Genomic DNA, 16,387 nt, shown 5'->3' on the forward strand with positions numbered 1-16,387 from the left:
ATACAACAACAGACACTTCCTTAATTTTGTTATTGATACAAAACTTATTGGGTAGTTTCCATGCTTTAACCCAAGATATATTATCAAATAAAGAATAATTACAGTATTTTTAGTAGAGTATTTTCATTAGCACGTGCAAAGACCAATCTTTCGCGACTCTGCGATGCATTCTGGGAAATGTAGTTCCACAGACACTTTGCCTCAGTTCTCATCAGCCCGACTGTACCACATTACCCACAACACAGTGCGCGCGCAGTCACCATGCGTAATGTCTCTGCGTCTGGTCGAGTGCTCTCTGAATGACAGAGTGACGGGAATAAAATGTGTTTGTGGTGGGGATTTAATCACTCATGTATGTAGCTGTGCATATTTCCGATGATCGTTTCTGTATGTTCAGACGCAGGACAAGTGAAATGTTTTATTAGTTTAGCGCATCGTTTTACACTAGACCGTTTCTTTCTAAATGTGACCGAGCATGTCCAGCTAATGTATTTCTGTAATGTTTTCTCGAGGTGTTGAACCAGCGCCAGTGACGTCACTATTGATGGGATATTGAAGGTAGGAAAAATTCTACAGGGTTGGTCTGTTTTCAACCAAAGAATAAGTGACATTACCAGCTTCAAATAAAATCAGACGTAAACATATTTTAATGAACGTTAGGAAAAATGGACAAATCTTGGACTAATTATGGACATAAACTTGAAAAGTAAATATTAATAAACATTATGGATGTAAATATGTGCTTCGGATATCAGTGTAATACTGATGTGATTACCTTTATTTTGATTATTATTAGGGATGCAACGATCATTTTTCATGGCCGATACCAATTTGCGATTTCTTTTTCTTTAACAAGGAAGAATGAAAGTGTGCATAAACAAGATGTTTATTTGGTATTTAATAGGCCAAACTGGCTTTTGGCTAATGAAAACAATAACCGTAACCATCTGAAATTAACTGCAGTATCTGCACAGTAAGCAGACTACATTCAATACAAACACAGATGGTACAGACATCAGCATTTAGCTTTTGTTTTTGAATTGGGTTGAAACTACATAGAACTGGCCTTAAATTTAAAGATTAACTGTAACCGTGTGAAATTGAAGGCAACAACTGCATAGTTCTAGAATCCAAACAACACAATCAACACACATTCAATAAGATGTTTCTTAATCAGTGTTCAGTATATTAGTTTTTACATTTGCTTTTAAATTAAAAAAAAGTTATTTACCAGTGAGACTAATAAAAGTATTCTATATAAATACATTATTCCAAAATGTTAAAATCAAATAATAATGAAGCGAGTTAGACAAAGATACAAAGTGTTTCATTCATCCAATAAATAAAAAATAGGGTAATGATGATTCACATCTATATTTTTTTACTTGAGCCAATGAAATATAATACTACTCTCAAATTAGAAAGTATAGATGTGAATCATAACCCTAAATTATTTTAATTGGATGAATTAACAGCAGGTGATTTTTATTTTATTTGAATCAAATAACGTAATTTTGTAATTTTAAGGAAAAATAAAAATAATCATCCTAATGCAGAACACACCTTTACTTCTGGCTTCTCAAATGTGTATGCAAGTTCTACTTCACAAAAAAAAAAAAAAAAGTTTCTGTTTTGTCTTCGTTTCTCTTTCAACACGTGAGAAGTTGAGCTGAACATCTCTTCACGGTCTCCGCTTGTGTAGGGACAGGTACTCGCGCAGTGAAAGGGACTCTTATTTGTGCTCGAGTACAACAACAGCTGATTGCTTCCTGCTATCTGTGCCTCAGATGTGTAGCTCTGCACTTCCAGCGCTGAACGGCTGCCCATGTCCTGCGCACAGATTACGAAATACTTCCACACAACTGAAATGATAGATAGTGAATGATTATAATGTAGCTTGTGCACATGGGCGCACTTCCGGAAAAATATGGCTGGTCAACCAGTGCATCCCTAATTATTATTATTTTAAATAATTGCAACAAATGGTCAGATTACATTTTGAGTGAAAGTTGAATTGAAAATATACACAATTTACAATTTGTGTTTCGTAAATGTCTAATAGCAGCACCACTCGGGCTAACACGAACTACTAATGTTGGAAATTAAAATTTATATAAAAATTCTCTGTTATAATTTAAAATAATTAAATGAGCATTTTGAGCTTGTTTTCAAGTAACCCAGAAATAGTGCAGAATTTTTCCATTGATAATGTTGTTTCCTAAAATAAAAGATAAAACACATTAATAATGTTTTTCTTTTAACACTCCTTAAAAAAAATTCTGGGTTTAGATAAAATGGTGATAATAATAATAATAATAATAATAAAGTTTTGTGCTGTCAAAAAATTCATATAATTAATATTATAATATAATATTATTTATATTATAACTAAATATATTTAGTAAATAAAAAAAATTCTAAAATATGTAATGCATTTGTATGTATTTATATACATTGGTGACTATCGTAACACTTCACACATGCATTTGTATGTATTTATATATACAGTGCATAATAAATATACACAGTGCACACACATATATTATGTAAACAACTCTTTTATTTTGGATGCGATTAATCATGATTAATCGTTTTACCACTAAAGCCCCCACTGTGTATTGTGCATATTATTCTACTGACCATCTGATTATATCTGAGACGATTTTCTTTATTGCCATTTTTGAATTTGTCTTCTTTCCTGTGCATCTTTGGGAGCTGTATTTGCTCATTCTCTTGCGCTCAGAGTCAGGCCCCTGTCCCAACTGTGGTCTTTTTTCTCTGTTAGCAGACGTCTGGGAGGAGAAGCATGTTTGGGATGCAGCGGTTAGTGTGTGCTAGAGTCCCGCTGCAGATCAGTGGTGCGTCCTTCAGGCGTCCCGCACAGATGCTGACTCCCGTGACCCACAGCTGCTGGACACGCCTGCACTCCGGCCCCACAGAGGATCCAGACCCTCTGCAGGACAGATCCATCAGCCTCTTTCAGAGATTCAAGAAAACCTTCAAGCAGTACGGCAAAGTCATGATCCCCGTTCACCTGCTGACCTCTACAGTGTGGTTTGGCACTTTTTACTACGCTGCAATGAAGTGAGTAGCACAGAGCACCCTCTGGTGACTGTAGATGGTAATGTTTTCTCTTGGTTCATTTTTGTTGGTTCATGTCAAATTAATTTTGATAATTCGCACCTGACTATAAGTCGCAGGACCAGCCAAACTATGAAAAAAAGTGTGACTAATAGTCCAGAAAATACAGTAGGTCTAAGATGAATGGTCAGATACTCAATAACTCGATCACTGAAGAATCACAAAAAAATAGTGATGATGATTAGCTATTTAATAACTGATTTTTGTAGGAGAGGTGGTGTTGATGTGTTAAACAGGTGTCTGTGTGTGTGGGGTGAGGTATGTATGTAATGCTCGGTGAATGTGTTCGGTGTGTGGTGGATTGAGGTAAATGACACACTGGGGTGTTTACTCTGCTTCACATCTGGCTGAATGTGGGTCACCACTGTCTAGACATCTGAGAAATGTGGATGCTGTTTCATTCAGCATGAGCTCCCTCTGCAGACAAGACTAGACCAGGATTATCAGTTTGCATGTCTTCACAGCCTTTAGCTGATATTAAAGATGTCCATTTGTTCGAAAATTTTACATTTGATTCTTATGTCAAGTATTACATTTTGAAGTAGACATTTCAGTGTCTTTTTTAAAATTAAAATAAAATATCTCACTTGAAAGCACTTTGAACAATGCTTTAAATATCTGGCTCTGTTCAAAACTAAAACTATTAAAACGTTTGTTAATTGAAAGAATGATCAAATAAAATATAGATATTAAATGAAAAATGCACTTCAGTTAATTGTCAAATGCAACATTTCTCAATCAAATTATGAATCTAAATTTCAACTAAAACTGAAAAATAAATAACTAAAGCTATTCAAAGATCTATCTTAAAATTAATAAGAACTATAATCGTATATAAATAAAGTGATGGTAAAAATACACTGCTCAGTATATATATAAAAAAAGACTAAAAGACTAAATTCAGGATTTTATAACGACCATCCCAAATCCCTTTTCATAAAGTTCCACTCTTTACATTGATGTGCTGTTTTATATTAACAAATTATCTTAAGAATCTTTCTATTCTTAAAAGGATAGTTCATCCAAATAAGATAAGAACAACTTTCTGTGGAACATAGAATAAGATTATTTATTTAATTATCTATACATTAGAAGTCAATGTTTGGTTACCAACATTTGTTTCTCTGTGGAAGACAAAGGAAGACTTTGTGAAGGAAGTCATTTAGGTTTGGACTGATTTGAGGGTGACACAATGAAGACTGAATGGTCTCTTATTATAGAGATAGTATGTCTTGTTATGCTCCCTCTCTTGTTTTGGTTTGTAGAGGAGTCAATCTGGTGCTGTTTCTTGAGTATGTTGGGTTTCCTGACAAGGTGGTAAAACTCCTGGAGAATTCCCAGAGCGGCTACGCACTGACCGCTTACGCCATGTTCAAGGTGGGCTAACCGCATTGGTTTTTCAATTAATAGTTTAAAAATAATGAAATAGTTTCATTAGAAATGTCATTGACCTCCAAATCATCATTTACTACAACTCCATGAACGAACTCCATTTCTGTTTACTCTTAAAAATAAAGCTCCCAAAAGTAAGTTTTCACAGTGAGGCTACAGAAGAACCATTTTTGGATCCTCAAAGAACTTCTCAGTAAACCGTTTTTAAATGGAGAGTTCACCCAAAAATTTTAATTCTGTTATTAGTTACTCACCCTCATGTCGTTCCAAACACATAAGACTTTTGTTCATCTTCACAACACAAATTAAGATATTTTTGATAATCCGAGAGCTCTCGGAAAGGGTCCTTAAACGATCAAGGCAAGGACATTGTTAGAATAATTAGTGCGACATCAATTTTACGAAGCTACGAGAATATTATTTTCTGCTCAAAGAAACCAAAAATAATGACTTTATTCAACAATTCATCTCCTCCGCATCACCCTAGTGCCATTTTGGAGAGTGTCAGATACGTAAACATACATTCATTTACATCCTTCTCTTCACTCTCTGAGGCAGAAGTCTACAAAACTCATCCTTTCTAATCACCCTACAACTTGCCCGCTTGATCCTATTCCATCTCATCTCCTTCAAGCCATTTCTCCTGCAGTTGTACCTGCACTCACTCACATCATTAACACTTCCCTCCACACTGGTGTTTTTCGCTCCTCATTTAGACAGGCTCGTATAACTCCAGTACTTAAGAAACCCACCCTCAACCCTTCTCTTTTAGAGAACTACAGACCAGTTTCCCTTCTTCCTTTCATTGCAAAAACACTTGAACGAGCTGTGTTCAACCAAGTCTCTACATTTCTCACACACAACAACCACCTTGACAGCAACCAATCTGGCTTCAGAAGTGGACATTCAACTGAGACGGCCTTGCTCTCAGTTGTTGAAGCTCTAAGACTGGCAACAGTAGAATCCAAATCTTCAGTACTTATACTGCTTGATCTGTCCGCTGCTTTTGACACGGTTAACCACCAGATCCTCCTATCAACTCTACTGGCAAAAGGCATCTCAGGAACCACACTTCAATGGTTTGAGTCTTACCTATCAGATAGGTCCTTCAAAGTATCTTGGAGAGGTGAGGTGTCCAAGTCCCAACATCTAAGTACTGGGGTGCCTCAGGGCTCAGTTCTTGGACCACTTCTCCTCTCTGTCTACATGGCATAATCCGGTTCTGTTATTCAGAATCATGGCTTTTCATACCACTGCTATGCTGATGACACTCAACTCTACCTCTCATTCCATCCTGATGATCCGACGGTAGCTATTCGCATCTCAGCTTGTCTAACACACATTTCTTGCTGGATGATGGACCATCACCATCAGCTCAACCTTGCCAAGACAGAACTGCTTGTGATTCCAGCAAACCCATCGTTCCATCACAATTTCACCATCAAGTTAGGCACATCAACCATAACTCCTTCAAAAACAGCTAGAAGCCTTGGAGTTATGATTGATGATCAACTGACTTTCTCAGACCACATTGCTAAAACTGTCTGATCCTGCAGATTTGCTTTATTCAACATCTAGATCAAGCCCTTTCTTTCGGAACATGCTGCACAACTCCTTGTTCAAGTTCTGTCCAGGCTGGACTATTGCAATGCCCTCTTGAAGGTCTTCCAGCCAGCTCTAGCAAACCTTTACAATTAATCCAGAATGCGGCAGCAAGATTAATTTTTAATGAGCCAAAAAGAATACACGTCACACCTCTGTTTATCAATTTGTACTGGCTTCCAATAGCTGCTTTCATAAAATTCAAGGCATTGATGTTTGCCTACAAAACTACCACTGGCTCTGCACCCATTTACCTAAATTTGTTACTTCAGACTTATGTGCCTCTAGAAACTTGCGTTCTGCAAATGAACACAAAGAAGCACAAAGTCACTTTTACGGACTTTTAAATTAAATGTTCCCTCCTGGTGGAATGACCTCCCCAACTCAATCCGAGCAGCTGTGTCCTTAGCCATCTTCAAGAATCGGCTTAAAACACATCTCTTCCATCTTTATTTGACCATCTAACTTTAACACTCACTATTCTAATTATATTCTTAAAAAAAAAATCTAACTACCTTTCTAATCTTTTTGTATTCTATTTTCTTTTCATTTATTATGCGTGTGTGTGTGTGTGTGTGTAAAGACCTCTAAAACTAGCTTGCTCTATTCTTTTTATTTATTATATTATTTAAAATCCCATGTTAGGTTTACAGTGTTAACCTAACTGAGACTTGTTGTTATAGCACTTATATATCATTGCTCTTTTGTTGTTTTTGATTGCTTCCACTGTCTTCATCTGTAAGTCGCTTTGGATAAAAGCGTCTGCTAAATGAATAAATGTAAATGCAAACCAAGTATGTACAAGGATACACTTTTTACACTTTGATCTGAACGTAAACAACATACCCACGTACATACTTTTACATATGTGACACTCTTAAATGGCACTAGGATGATGCAGAGGAGACGAATTGTTGAATAAAGTCATTATTTTAGTTTTCTTTGAGCATAGAAGTATTCTCGTAGAGTTATTTAGAATTATTTTGCCAGTGTTCTTGCTATGTTTCTGTGCCTTGATCGTGTAAGGACCCTTGCTGTCTATGGAGTGTCTGATCAAAAATATCTTAATTTGTGCCCTAAATATGAACAAAGGTCTTACAGGTTTGAAATGACATGAGGGTGAGTAATTAATGAGTGAGTAATAACTATCCATTTAAAATAAACACTTTTTTTTTCCTTGTGTGAAGAACATTTTTATATTCTAAAGAACCTTTTTCCACTATTAAGAGCCTTGTGTGAAATGAAAAGGTTCCATGGATGTTAGAAACTCTTCATGGAACCATAGATTCCAAAAAAGAACTCTGAGTGTTCTACAAGTTAACATGACGTTGGTTTGATGTTCTCTGCTCTCCTGAAGATCGCCACACCTGCGCGCTACACAGTGACTCTCGGAGGAACGTCTCTGTCCGTGAAGTACCTGAGGATGCACGGGTACATGTCCACCCCTCCACCCGTGAAGGAATACCTGCAGGAGAAGATGGAGGAGACCAAAGAGAGGATCTCTGGGAAGATGGAGGAGACCAAGGATCGTATATCTGAGAGGATGGAGGAAACTTCTGTGAAGTTCACAGAAAAACTTCAAGAAACCAATGACAAAGTGTCTTTCCGAAAATAGAAATAATAGGTTTATAGGCTTACAAAAGGTCACAAAGTGACTCTCCTTTTCCATAGTGTCATGAAGATTCATGTTATTTAACGATATAACATACTTAAGGAAAGCAATGTGTCTTGAGCACATACAGTATAAAGTAGTATGTAGGCTGTAAGCACACTTACTGTTCACATAATAGGCTAAACTATAAGATTATGACCATATAAATGTGGGATTCTACTTGAAGTGTTTTTAATAGATTAGACTGTTTTCTAAAGAGAACAGCAGGTGTAATGTGTATGTAATACTTTGTTCATATAACAACATAGCATCTTTCAATTCTTGCACTTATAAAATGTTATTTAAAATATTATGCAAAACGGTGTCGGTCCGAAGATGTAAGTGTACATTAAGATGTAATACAGCTTATGTCATAGTTTACAATACTGGAAAAAGTATTGCAAAAAAAGAAATTGCAAACATTGCTGACATTCATTGTGCAAATCGTTAACAGTCTTCATGTCTCATTTCCAATCCAGTGCATTCCCGCCATTTTCATGTGTTTCATTTATGTGAGCTCATTTACAGTTGTACATAATTACTAATGAAGGTTAATCATTGAACCGGTAATTTGCCAGTAAATGTGCCTGCTGGTGAAGCACTTGGGTCTGATGAGATTGTTCTATGTTGAGGGATCTTTGGCTGTCAACAACATCTTATTTCGTGAAGCATGAAGGAGTTTGCATTGAAAATTTAAATGTTTTAAAAGGCCTTTTGTTTATTGGAAAGGCTATGTTTCTTAAGCATTTATTCTTCGTGGCTGTTAATGACCGCAAATACTGCAATCACTTGTAAATTGTAATCAGAATTTAAATGTCCAATTTTTTTGTTGGTTGACATTTCACAATTAACTTCTTGCTAGTGAACTGAGAAAATGTACATGAAACTTTCATTATTTTGTACAAATAATTTCCTTTTGACAATGATAAATTATGTTTTAATAAAAGAAAAAATCAGCTTAAATATTATTACAATTTTTAAAATTAAATATGTACCTCTACTGAAGTTTTGTCATAAAAAAAGCTTTATATCTTTAAGATATACTTTTTCATTCAAGATAATGGAAAAGTTATACTGATCAGTTTCAAGAACTACTTGATACTCACTCCCCATCAATATTACATCTTTACTAACAATTTAAGAAAATGTTAAATGTCATTTTTAAACGTACTCTACTAGTATTTAGTATTTTTGTGTGTAAAAAAAAATGGAGTGCATCAGTTTTAAGTACAGTGTTAATCAGGAATCTTCATAAATTGAAAACCGCTATTCCACAAATAGGGATCCATGCTTTCCCTGTGGACTTCAAACTGAAATCATGACTGAACTGTTACACTGTGCTTTCTAATAGTTATATGGCTACACCTGTCATTCACATTAGTTGCTTTTCAGCCGAGGAGTAACTAAAAGTAAAACTAGCTCAGCTGCTTTCAAAATAGCATGCCTACTAATCTTAAAACAAAAAAACATGGATTAATTTTTACATAAAGATTAACGCAACCAATATCTATGATATCCATTCAGAGTTTTACATTCAAGTGAATCTAATGCTCTGAGGCAGCTGTGAAATCTGACATTATAAATATAAAAAAAAAATTACTTCCTTCAATGCGAAGTCCAAACTGTACAGAAAAAAATGTAGCCTATAAATGTAGCCTAGTTCAAATACTTTCTAAGGATATATTGACTGTGCTTTTCCAGCCCTGCTTTAGTGTCTTTTAATTTTGAACGCTTTATTCTAAAGTTTTTTATTTATTTTTTAGTTCACTTCACCTTGAGGAGCACAACATAACAACAAACAGAGCACAAAAGAGACTCATTCTCTGGTTGTTTTCCTCAACTTTAATTGCTCTCTCTAGCCATTTGAGGACAGCGAAAGAACAAGCGTGGAATCGTTTCATGAGGGACTACAAGTGTCTTTGAGCAGTTCGTTTTTTTCTTGTATTTATTTTTTATGATTTTTTTAGTTACTTTTTCCTGTAAAAGTATTGCAATCAACATACCTCAAACTGAAAACCGCTGACATCACAATTGAATAAAACAGTAAAAAAAAAAACGGACAGCCGCGTTCCTTGCACACTAAACTGTTTCATCTTGTAAAAAGAAAATTATCATAATAATTTGTAGTCCACAATATAAGTCATACAGTCCTGTGACGTGATCTCGCTCGAGGCCGATGTAGACCGTTGCTGTGGATTGGCGGGAAATTCAATTTCCACGGACCGAGATGCTGAACTCACCATTCATTGAAGCGTGTGTTTCCGTAGAGGAGCCTGTCGGCGCGGAGAGCTCGGAACCAGAAATAATGACATGAACATGCAAGTAACAATCAGGTATGGGCTGCATTTTCCTCATTTGATACTCTTTTATATTCCACACAACTCGATTATGTGCATAAAAACAACAACAGAACGTTAACCGTTTTTAACGGATGTCCTACCGTGCCGGTAAAGCCTCACCCTGAGCTGCGTTTTGATATGAACCACTGAACCTTGTCCCGTTTGAAGAGAAGGCCGCGTGGGAGCCCAAAAGTCGACAATCACGGTACAATGACGTTATTGTTCTGAGTGGTGGTTATTACACGTCCAAACAGCTAGCAGTCACACAATAAACGTCAATAAATAAAATGACAAGCGCTGGCATTTATAATTCTTTCTCTGGAAGTTACAAAAGCAGCAGCTAGTTATCCTTTATATAACTGCCTTATAATCAGAATATTCCTTTCATCACATTTACAGCATAGGAAAAAAATATATATAAGTCGTCATTTTTGTATTTCTGTGACCATACTGTAGCATTTCTCTTTGCAAACTTTACTCTGTTTTACAAAAAAGACAAAGCACAATTTAAGGCATTCACAAAACTTGATGCCACCATGTTAAAGTTTTCTTTTTAATATTATCTATACATTATATTACAGTATTAACAATGCTTTCTTGTGGTTTTCTACCCATTGGGTAGGATATGTGCATAATATATTCAAGTTATATACAGCACCGTACAAATAAACAGAGTCCGACTACTGAAAGAAGCACCATAGGAAGTGAGGCACAACAAAGGTGGGGACTTTTGAGTGCAAGTGGGTTTCTATGTCTGCTTAAACATGACTGTTAGGCACCGAATTTGCTCATGTAAATAGTAACATGCAAACCTCTCGGCTGCAAACATATATATATATATATATATATATATATATATATATATATATATATATATATATATATATATATTTAAAAAAAAACATTAGGGTTTGTTTTCCTAGCAAGACAATGATGGCGAAAACGCACTTATGTTAACGAAAGACCAAAACATAGAACGAACATCTATGTCTCGGTTGGTACACAAATATAAAGTAATAGGGAAGCGGACATAGGCCTACTAGCGAAGGGACAACAGCAGCAGCAGTAGCGGTAGCAGCGCGTAGCAGCAGCAGCAATACAGTACGAACTCAAACTGCGCGGTCAGAATGAGTGACGGGAAGCAGAGCCAATGATGGGAAGCCAAGGTTTCAGAGCTGAAGCGGACGGCGACAGGAGAGTGTTGCTATTCAAGGGCAGAAAAGCTCATATAAAGTGGCGCTTTTTTAGTCCAATTTGACTAAGTATTCTCTTAAACTGGTCACTTTAATAAATAACTAGTTGATAAATAGTTTTTTTTCTATGGGACTTTCTAAAGGGAAGGCCAAAGAACGATGGTTTACAAAGTTCAGGTGTGATTTAACAGAGCAAGCATTTTTAAAGTGTGCCGTGTGATTGAATACGACTTAAAATGAAGAAAGAAAAAGGGGGATGTACCTCATCACGATTGGTACAAATGATATAAATACTGATGACAAATAAGGAGACAAAAGTGTGTTCCTGTGCTGCCTCGGAATAAAACGGCATTCCAGGAGAGGAGAGTAAAAGATAAAATATGAGATCCATATATGATCGTGAACTAAAGTATAGTATGGATAACTGGAAACAAAACTATACGCATGCTTTTTTAAGTGGAAAATAAACTGTATGAGATATGACACACTCGCTCAGAAGGGGACATGATGTGCATAAGACTACAGTTCCCATGATTCCCTTGCACTTGGACCCCATGACAATGCAGAAGTGACGCAAGTTTAAAGTGCTACTCGACAGGATGAAAGTGGCGTGTGTGTCGTGACTTCCATCCGCAGATATCCATGCCAATATCTCTCAACTGGTTGGTGGAAAAAAGTGATCTGGAATTTGAACAGCTCGTTAAACCCCCTCTTTTTTCTTTTTTTTTTCCTTTTTAATAAGTGCCATGATGCAGTTCAGGCGTGGAGATTTTAGGCTGGATCAGAGTTCTACATCTCCATTTCAGGAAACGCGAAATGTAAAAAAGGAAGAGAAAAATCCCAGGAACCATGTGGATTGACGTATGTAAAGTAACTAAGGGTAGGCGTTTCTACTCTTGAAAGAATAAGTGCAACATAAAGACATTTTGTTGTTGTTGTGAGTCACATCCCCAAGATTTAAGATTTTTTCATGGCACTCATTTTGGATTTTGATTGGTTGTGAACAGTGTTTTGTGCATGAGTCCTGGAAATGCACAAACAAATAGAAAATGTCTCAATCCTATGACCTATGTGGTCTCTCACGCAAACAATCTGTGCCAACACACGTGTTCTTTAAATACAGGAAAGCATAAACAAACAAAGAGATTTAGTCGAGGAGCCCAAACATCCATACAAGGCCCCAAAGTTCTAGCCAAAAAAAAAAATTAACTTTGTAAGCTTGGTTCCTCAATTTTTGATTTAAATTGTGCAAGGGGAGTGTTTAGGTCCCCTTTAGGTCCAGGAGGAAGTACCTAAGAGCACATGCGCTCTCTACTGCCCTCTGCAGGTGTGTCCTAGTCACATGGGTTTGTCACGCCGGCTATCCTTAACCTTGGTTAACAGGGTTGTGCTTGCGCCAGGCTGGGCGGAGCCGCTGGCTGTCCTCTGGTTGGAGGGTGGTGTGTTATTGCTGTGCTGGTGCAGGAAGGAGGCGGAGCCTGGGTGCGTCTGACCCATCACCTCGCTATAGGTGGGCGGTGGCCCCTCCATGTGCAAGTTCGAGGCACTCTTGCCAGAGTTGCTGCTGGGGGGCCGTGGGCCGCCTCCGTGCACGTAAACATCTATCAGGTCGCTGTCGAAAATGGTCCGGTTCGGGGGGGCACGCACGGACGCACGGCTCAGCTCGAGCTGTTGCTCGGGGTCTCTGAGCTGCAGAGTACAGGGGCCCTTGTAGGGCGGCAGCTCCTCACCGTCTGACAGGCAGATGGTGGGCGGCAAGTGGATGTCCTGCTGCAGGTATGGGTAGGTGGGCTGGAAGCGGCTGAATCGGTCCCTTTGCATAAATGAAGGTGAGTTGAAGCGCTCTCCGTTCCGTGGCCCATACATCACCTGAACATACAGAAGGAAGAAAATAAACCTTTTTAGAAATTAACCCAAGAATAAAAAAACAATAAATATTCAAACAAGGTCTATGCAAACATGGAGCCAGGTTAATTATATAACTAATATACAATAATGTTCAAATGTTTCAGATTTTTTTATGTTTTTGAAAGATTAATTTGACCAAAAACACGGTAAAATCAGTAATATTCTGAATGTTTTTTTTACAATTTAAAAGAACTGTTTTCTATTTCAATACATTGTAAAATAGAATTTATTTCTGTGATCAAAGCTGAATTTTCAACATCATTACTGCGGTCTTCAGTGTCACACGGTCCTTCAGAAATCATAATATGCTGATTAGCTGCTCAAGAAACATTTCTTATAATTATCAATGTTCAAAACAGTTGTGCTGTATCATTACATATAAGTAAATAATTTGGCTCTTTATTATTATGCACTATTACCTATTGTTGTATACAGCAAAAAGGATATCATTGTGTTTATTTAGTGTAAATATAGTAATTTCAGAGAATAAATGTTGAAATATTGTCTTTTGAAAGGGCGACAAAATATCACGAGTTTCATGCTATTATCTCTTAGCTATGTTTTCCAGCCATAAACATAACACTAAAACATAAAAGCAATGAATAATATTTTGCAGAAAGGTTGAATAATAGGTCATGTTAACTAACCTCAGTGGCTCCTTGTTGTGTCACCAAACTATCTGTTGGCCATGCACAGGCGTCCTATGATACAGAAAAGAGAGGCCTCTGTGAGTCATGCATTATTAAGGACATAAAATCAACTTCATCTCATGCATTACAGTTTTAAATTTGGGTAGAAAAAAATCTAATTTGCTCCAGGCATCAGAAAAGTTGATCTAAATGCACATGCAGTAAATACTAGAATACATTAATATCATGCATTATTAATTCAAGACCGCTGGTTAGTCTTGTGGCCTCTAAACATGCAGCTGTAGAAACCGTGTTGTTGTCGAAATTTATGAGCTTGTTTCTAAATTTAAGAGCTTGGTTCCTTTCATGCTCTACATCTGTTCCTAAATCACATCTTCACCTTCTTCATATCTTTTTATGACTCTCTCGTTCTGGGAACTGCAGTCTAGACGAGCATGTCTCGCTCTCAACTACAGGATGTAAATCAAGAAGAACCAGCGATGTGCAGAACTATCCATTACCAAAATAAACTAGTTTGTGTGTTACCTAAAACACTAGTTAGACCAGTTAGCCTTAGAAACCCTGTGTGATTAGGTTGATTTAGCGTCAAGTCCACTATCAGACATATTTCTTAATGAAATATAGATACCTCTGAACCTTTATAGCATTAAACTACCACAGAAAACAGACAAATATTAAAGGTACAACTCAGCCTGACTAATGGAGCCAGTCGTCCATCCTGACCCATCCCTAGTAACTACACAATGCATTTGTGCAGGTGTACCGACACAAAGACCCTGAAGCTGGCACGCACATTGTTGAGTCCCAAATGAACACGGTCACAAAGTCACACACATGGTGATCAAACAAAAGAACAGGAACTCTACACCCACTCAGAGCGCACACAGACAGGACACACATGGTGACTGGAGAATCAAACGAACACCCACTCAGAATAAAACACACACACACTCTTACCGGCTGCATGCCCTCCTCTCGTTGACGGGCTTGGCTGTGGCGTGTGAGGAAGGCCCAGGCCGACAGCCGATAGTGGTTCAGCAAACAGATGATCACAACTACCATTACAGTCATCACCACAATTATGATTATTATCTGAACAAACTCCAGTTCAGCTGCAAGACAAGAAAACAGAGAGTAAACCGTTAACACATTTCACATATTCACCGAGCTGCAGATGTGGTGCTAACCTGTGCAAAACTCATTACTATGCTTTTTTAGTTCTTGTTTTATTTGAAGATCATATGCTTGGTTACTTGAAATGATAAATCCCACATCTAAGCTTGAAAATTATCATTGTTTGACCAGATATCAATCATGTTTGCAGCATAAACAGTATTTGTTTGGTTTTTTTCAGTTTTAGGGTTTAATGTTCACTATAAATGGTGATAGTGATTTACCGTTTACGGATTTACTGTTATTTATCAGAAAGGCAAGCTAGACACTTGCTTATGAATAAGTAATGGCATAGCAAACCCATCATGCTCATTCTTACCACCAGGGGGAAGTAACGTGAACACAACTGTGTTTTGAGTTTGGGTGGGGGGTGGATTTGCAGATCAAAATCATACTCAAAAAGTGAAGCAACTGACTAATCCACAAAAAATGTGATAATGCAATGTTTCCAATGACTTTTCTGACCTACATTAAGTCAAGAATGGTGACAACGAGAAACAAGAGAGTTTTGGGGTCATTTTTATTATTAATATGAGCTGGATTTTAACATGCTCAATACGTCTGTGTGTTAACTGCTGGGCCACAGCTCTGATTTCATAAAACTGTTTCATAAACTGATTATGTCATGGTTCGATCTCACTTAATCAAAGGAAGGAATTCATTTTTTATGTTAATCTAGTCATACTGCCTCATCTCAGAGCAGCATGTATCGAGAATCCTTTCAAAGGAATGCCTAAAAATTAACAGGCATGTTGTTACAAACAAAATATACATCTCTTTTAGCCTCCAGCTGACCCTTGAACACACAGATAAACCCAGATAATATGGACTTGTTCTCCAGTCACATGAAAACGTGTTGATTTGTGCCACACATACATTCAGAGAAATCTTGTTAGCCCTGCTGTCCACGAAGTAACCCAGACAATGCCATCTGACACATGAAGGTTTGAGACAATAGAAAAACTGCTGGAAAGCTGCGACACTGAAGTAAACACCATCAGTTGTCTAACACAATCTACACTAACATTAAGGGTATTCAAACATACGACTATGACACCAGCAAAACACAGCAGACTTTGTTTTACGCAATAAAGAAGATCTGAATAAAATGGGTGCTTTGACGCTCTTCTCCCAGAAGCTACAAATTCATCCTCATGCAATGAAAATTGACTCTTATATTCTCCAGATGCATGTTATTTATCATATTGTGAACATTTCATCCATGTATGTTTCATTTTTTTTTTTTTGACCTCATACAGTTTTACTAAAATTTCATAACTAGATCTTCTGGTGAAAACGTCAGACTTCTCTCTGGTGATGTATACCGGAATTCTCCCA

General features: G+C 37.1%; 2 protein-coding genes across 5 annotated transcripts in view; one reads left to right on the forward strand and one right to left on the reverse strand.

The window, feature by feature from the left end:
• The first annotated feature begins 249 nt into the window (after positions 1–249).
• LOC127979028 (uncharacterized protein C18orf19 homolog A) lies at positions 250–8,754 on the forward strand. 3 transcript variants are annotated; one of them, XM_052584132.1, is made up of 5 exons: positions 250–352; positions 513–558; positions 2,786–3,084; positions 4,407–4,518; positions 7,493–8,754. In XM_052584132.1, the coding sequence occupies exons 3-5, from the start codon at positions 2,807–2,809 to the stop codon at positions 7,748–7,750; spliced, it is 648 nt and encodes a 215-aa protein (XP_052440092.1). In that variant the 5' UTR covers positions 250–352; positions 513–558; positions 2,786–2,806; the 3' UTR covers positions 7,751–8,754. The 3 variants fall into 3 exon arrangements, with proteins under 3 accessions (XP_052440092.1, XP_052440094.1, XP_052440093.1); XM_052584134.1 differs by having other exon boundaries at positions 2,789–3,084; XM_052584133.1 differs by having other exon boundaries at positions 277–387; positions 2,789–3,084.
• Positions 8,755–10,664: 1,910 nt separating this feature from the next.
• LOC127979027 (low-density lipoprotein receptor class A domain-containing protein 4) overlaps positions 10,665–16,387 on the reverse strand; it is a 78,883-nt gene continuing 73,160 nt past the window's right edge. For both annotated transcript variants that reach the window (XM_052584129.1, XM_052584130.1), the window contains 3 exons: positions 14,834–14,988; positions 13,874–13,927; positions 10,665–13,187 (listed from right to left, as the gene is read on the reverse strand). In XM_052584129.1, the coding sequence (XP_052440089.1) occupies positions 12,657–13,187; positions 13,874–13,927; positions 14,834–14,988 (740 nt within the window). In that variant the 3' untranslated portion in view covers positions 10,665–12,656. The remainder of the gene's footprint in view (positions 13,188–13,873; positions 13,928–14,833; positions 14,989–16,387) is intronic.

Source organism: Carassius gibelio, chromosome B19 (assembly GCF_023724105.1).
Source record: "Carassius gibelio isolate Cgi1373 ecotype wild population from Czech Republic chromosome B19, carGib1.2-hapl.c, whole genome shotgun sequence".
In the NCBI taxonomy this organism is placed as follows: domain Eukaryota; kingdom Metazoa; phylum Chordata; class Actinopteri; order Cypriniformes; family Cyprinidae; genus Carassius; species Carassius gibelio.

Excerpts from the sequence above, each read along its gene's own strand:
- LOC127979028 (XM_052584132.1), top strand. The coding sequence starts at position 2,807 with ATGTTTGGGATGCAGCGGTTAGTGTGTGCTAGAGTCCCGCTGCAGATC. Across the intron at positions 3,085-4,406 it reads TTTTACTACGCTGCAATGAA|AGGAGTCAATCTGGTGCTGT; the intron begins GTGAGTAGCACA and ends TTTGGTTTGTAG. Across the intron at positions 4,519-7,492 it reads CCGCTTACGCCATGTTCAAG|ATCGCCACACCTGCGCGCTA; the intron begins GTGGGCTAACCG and ends GCTCTCCTGAAG.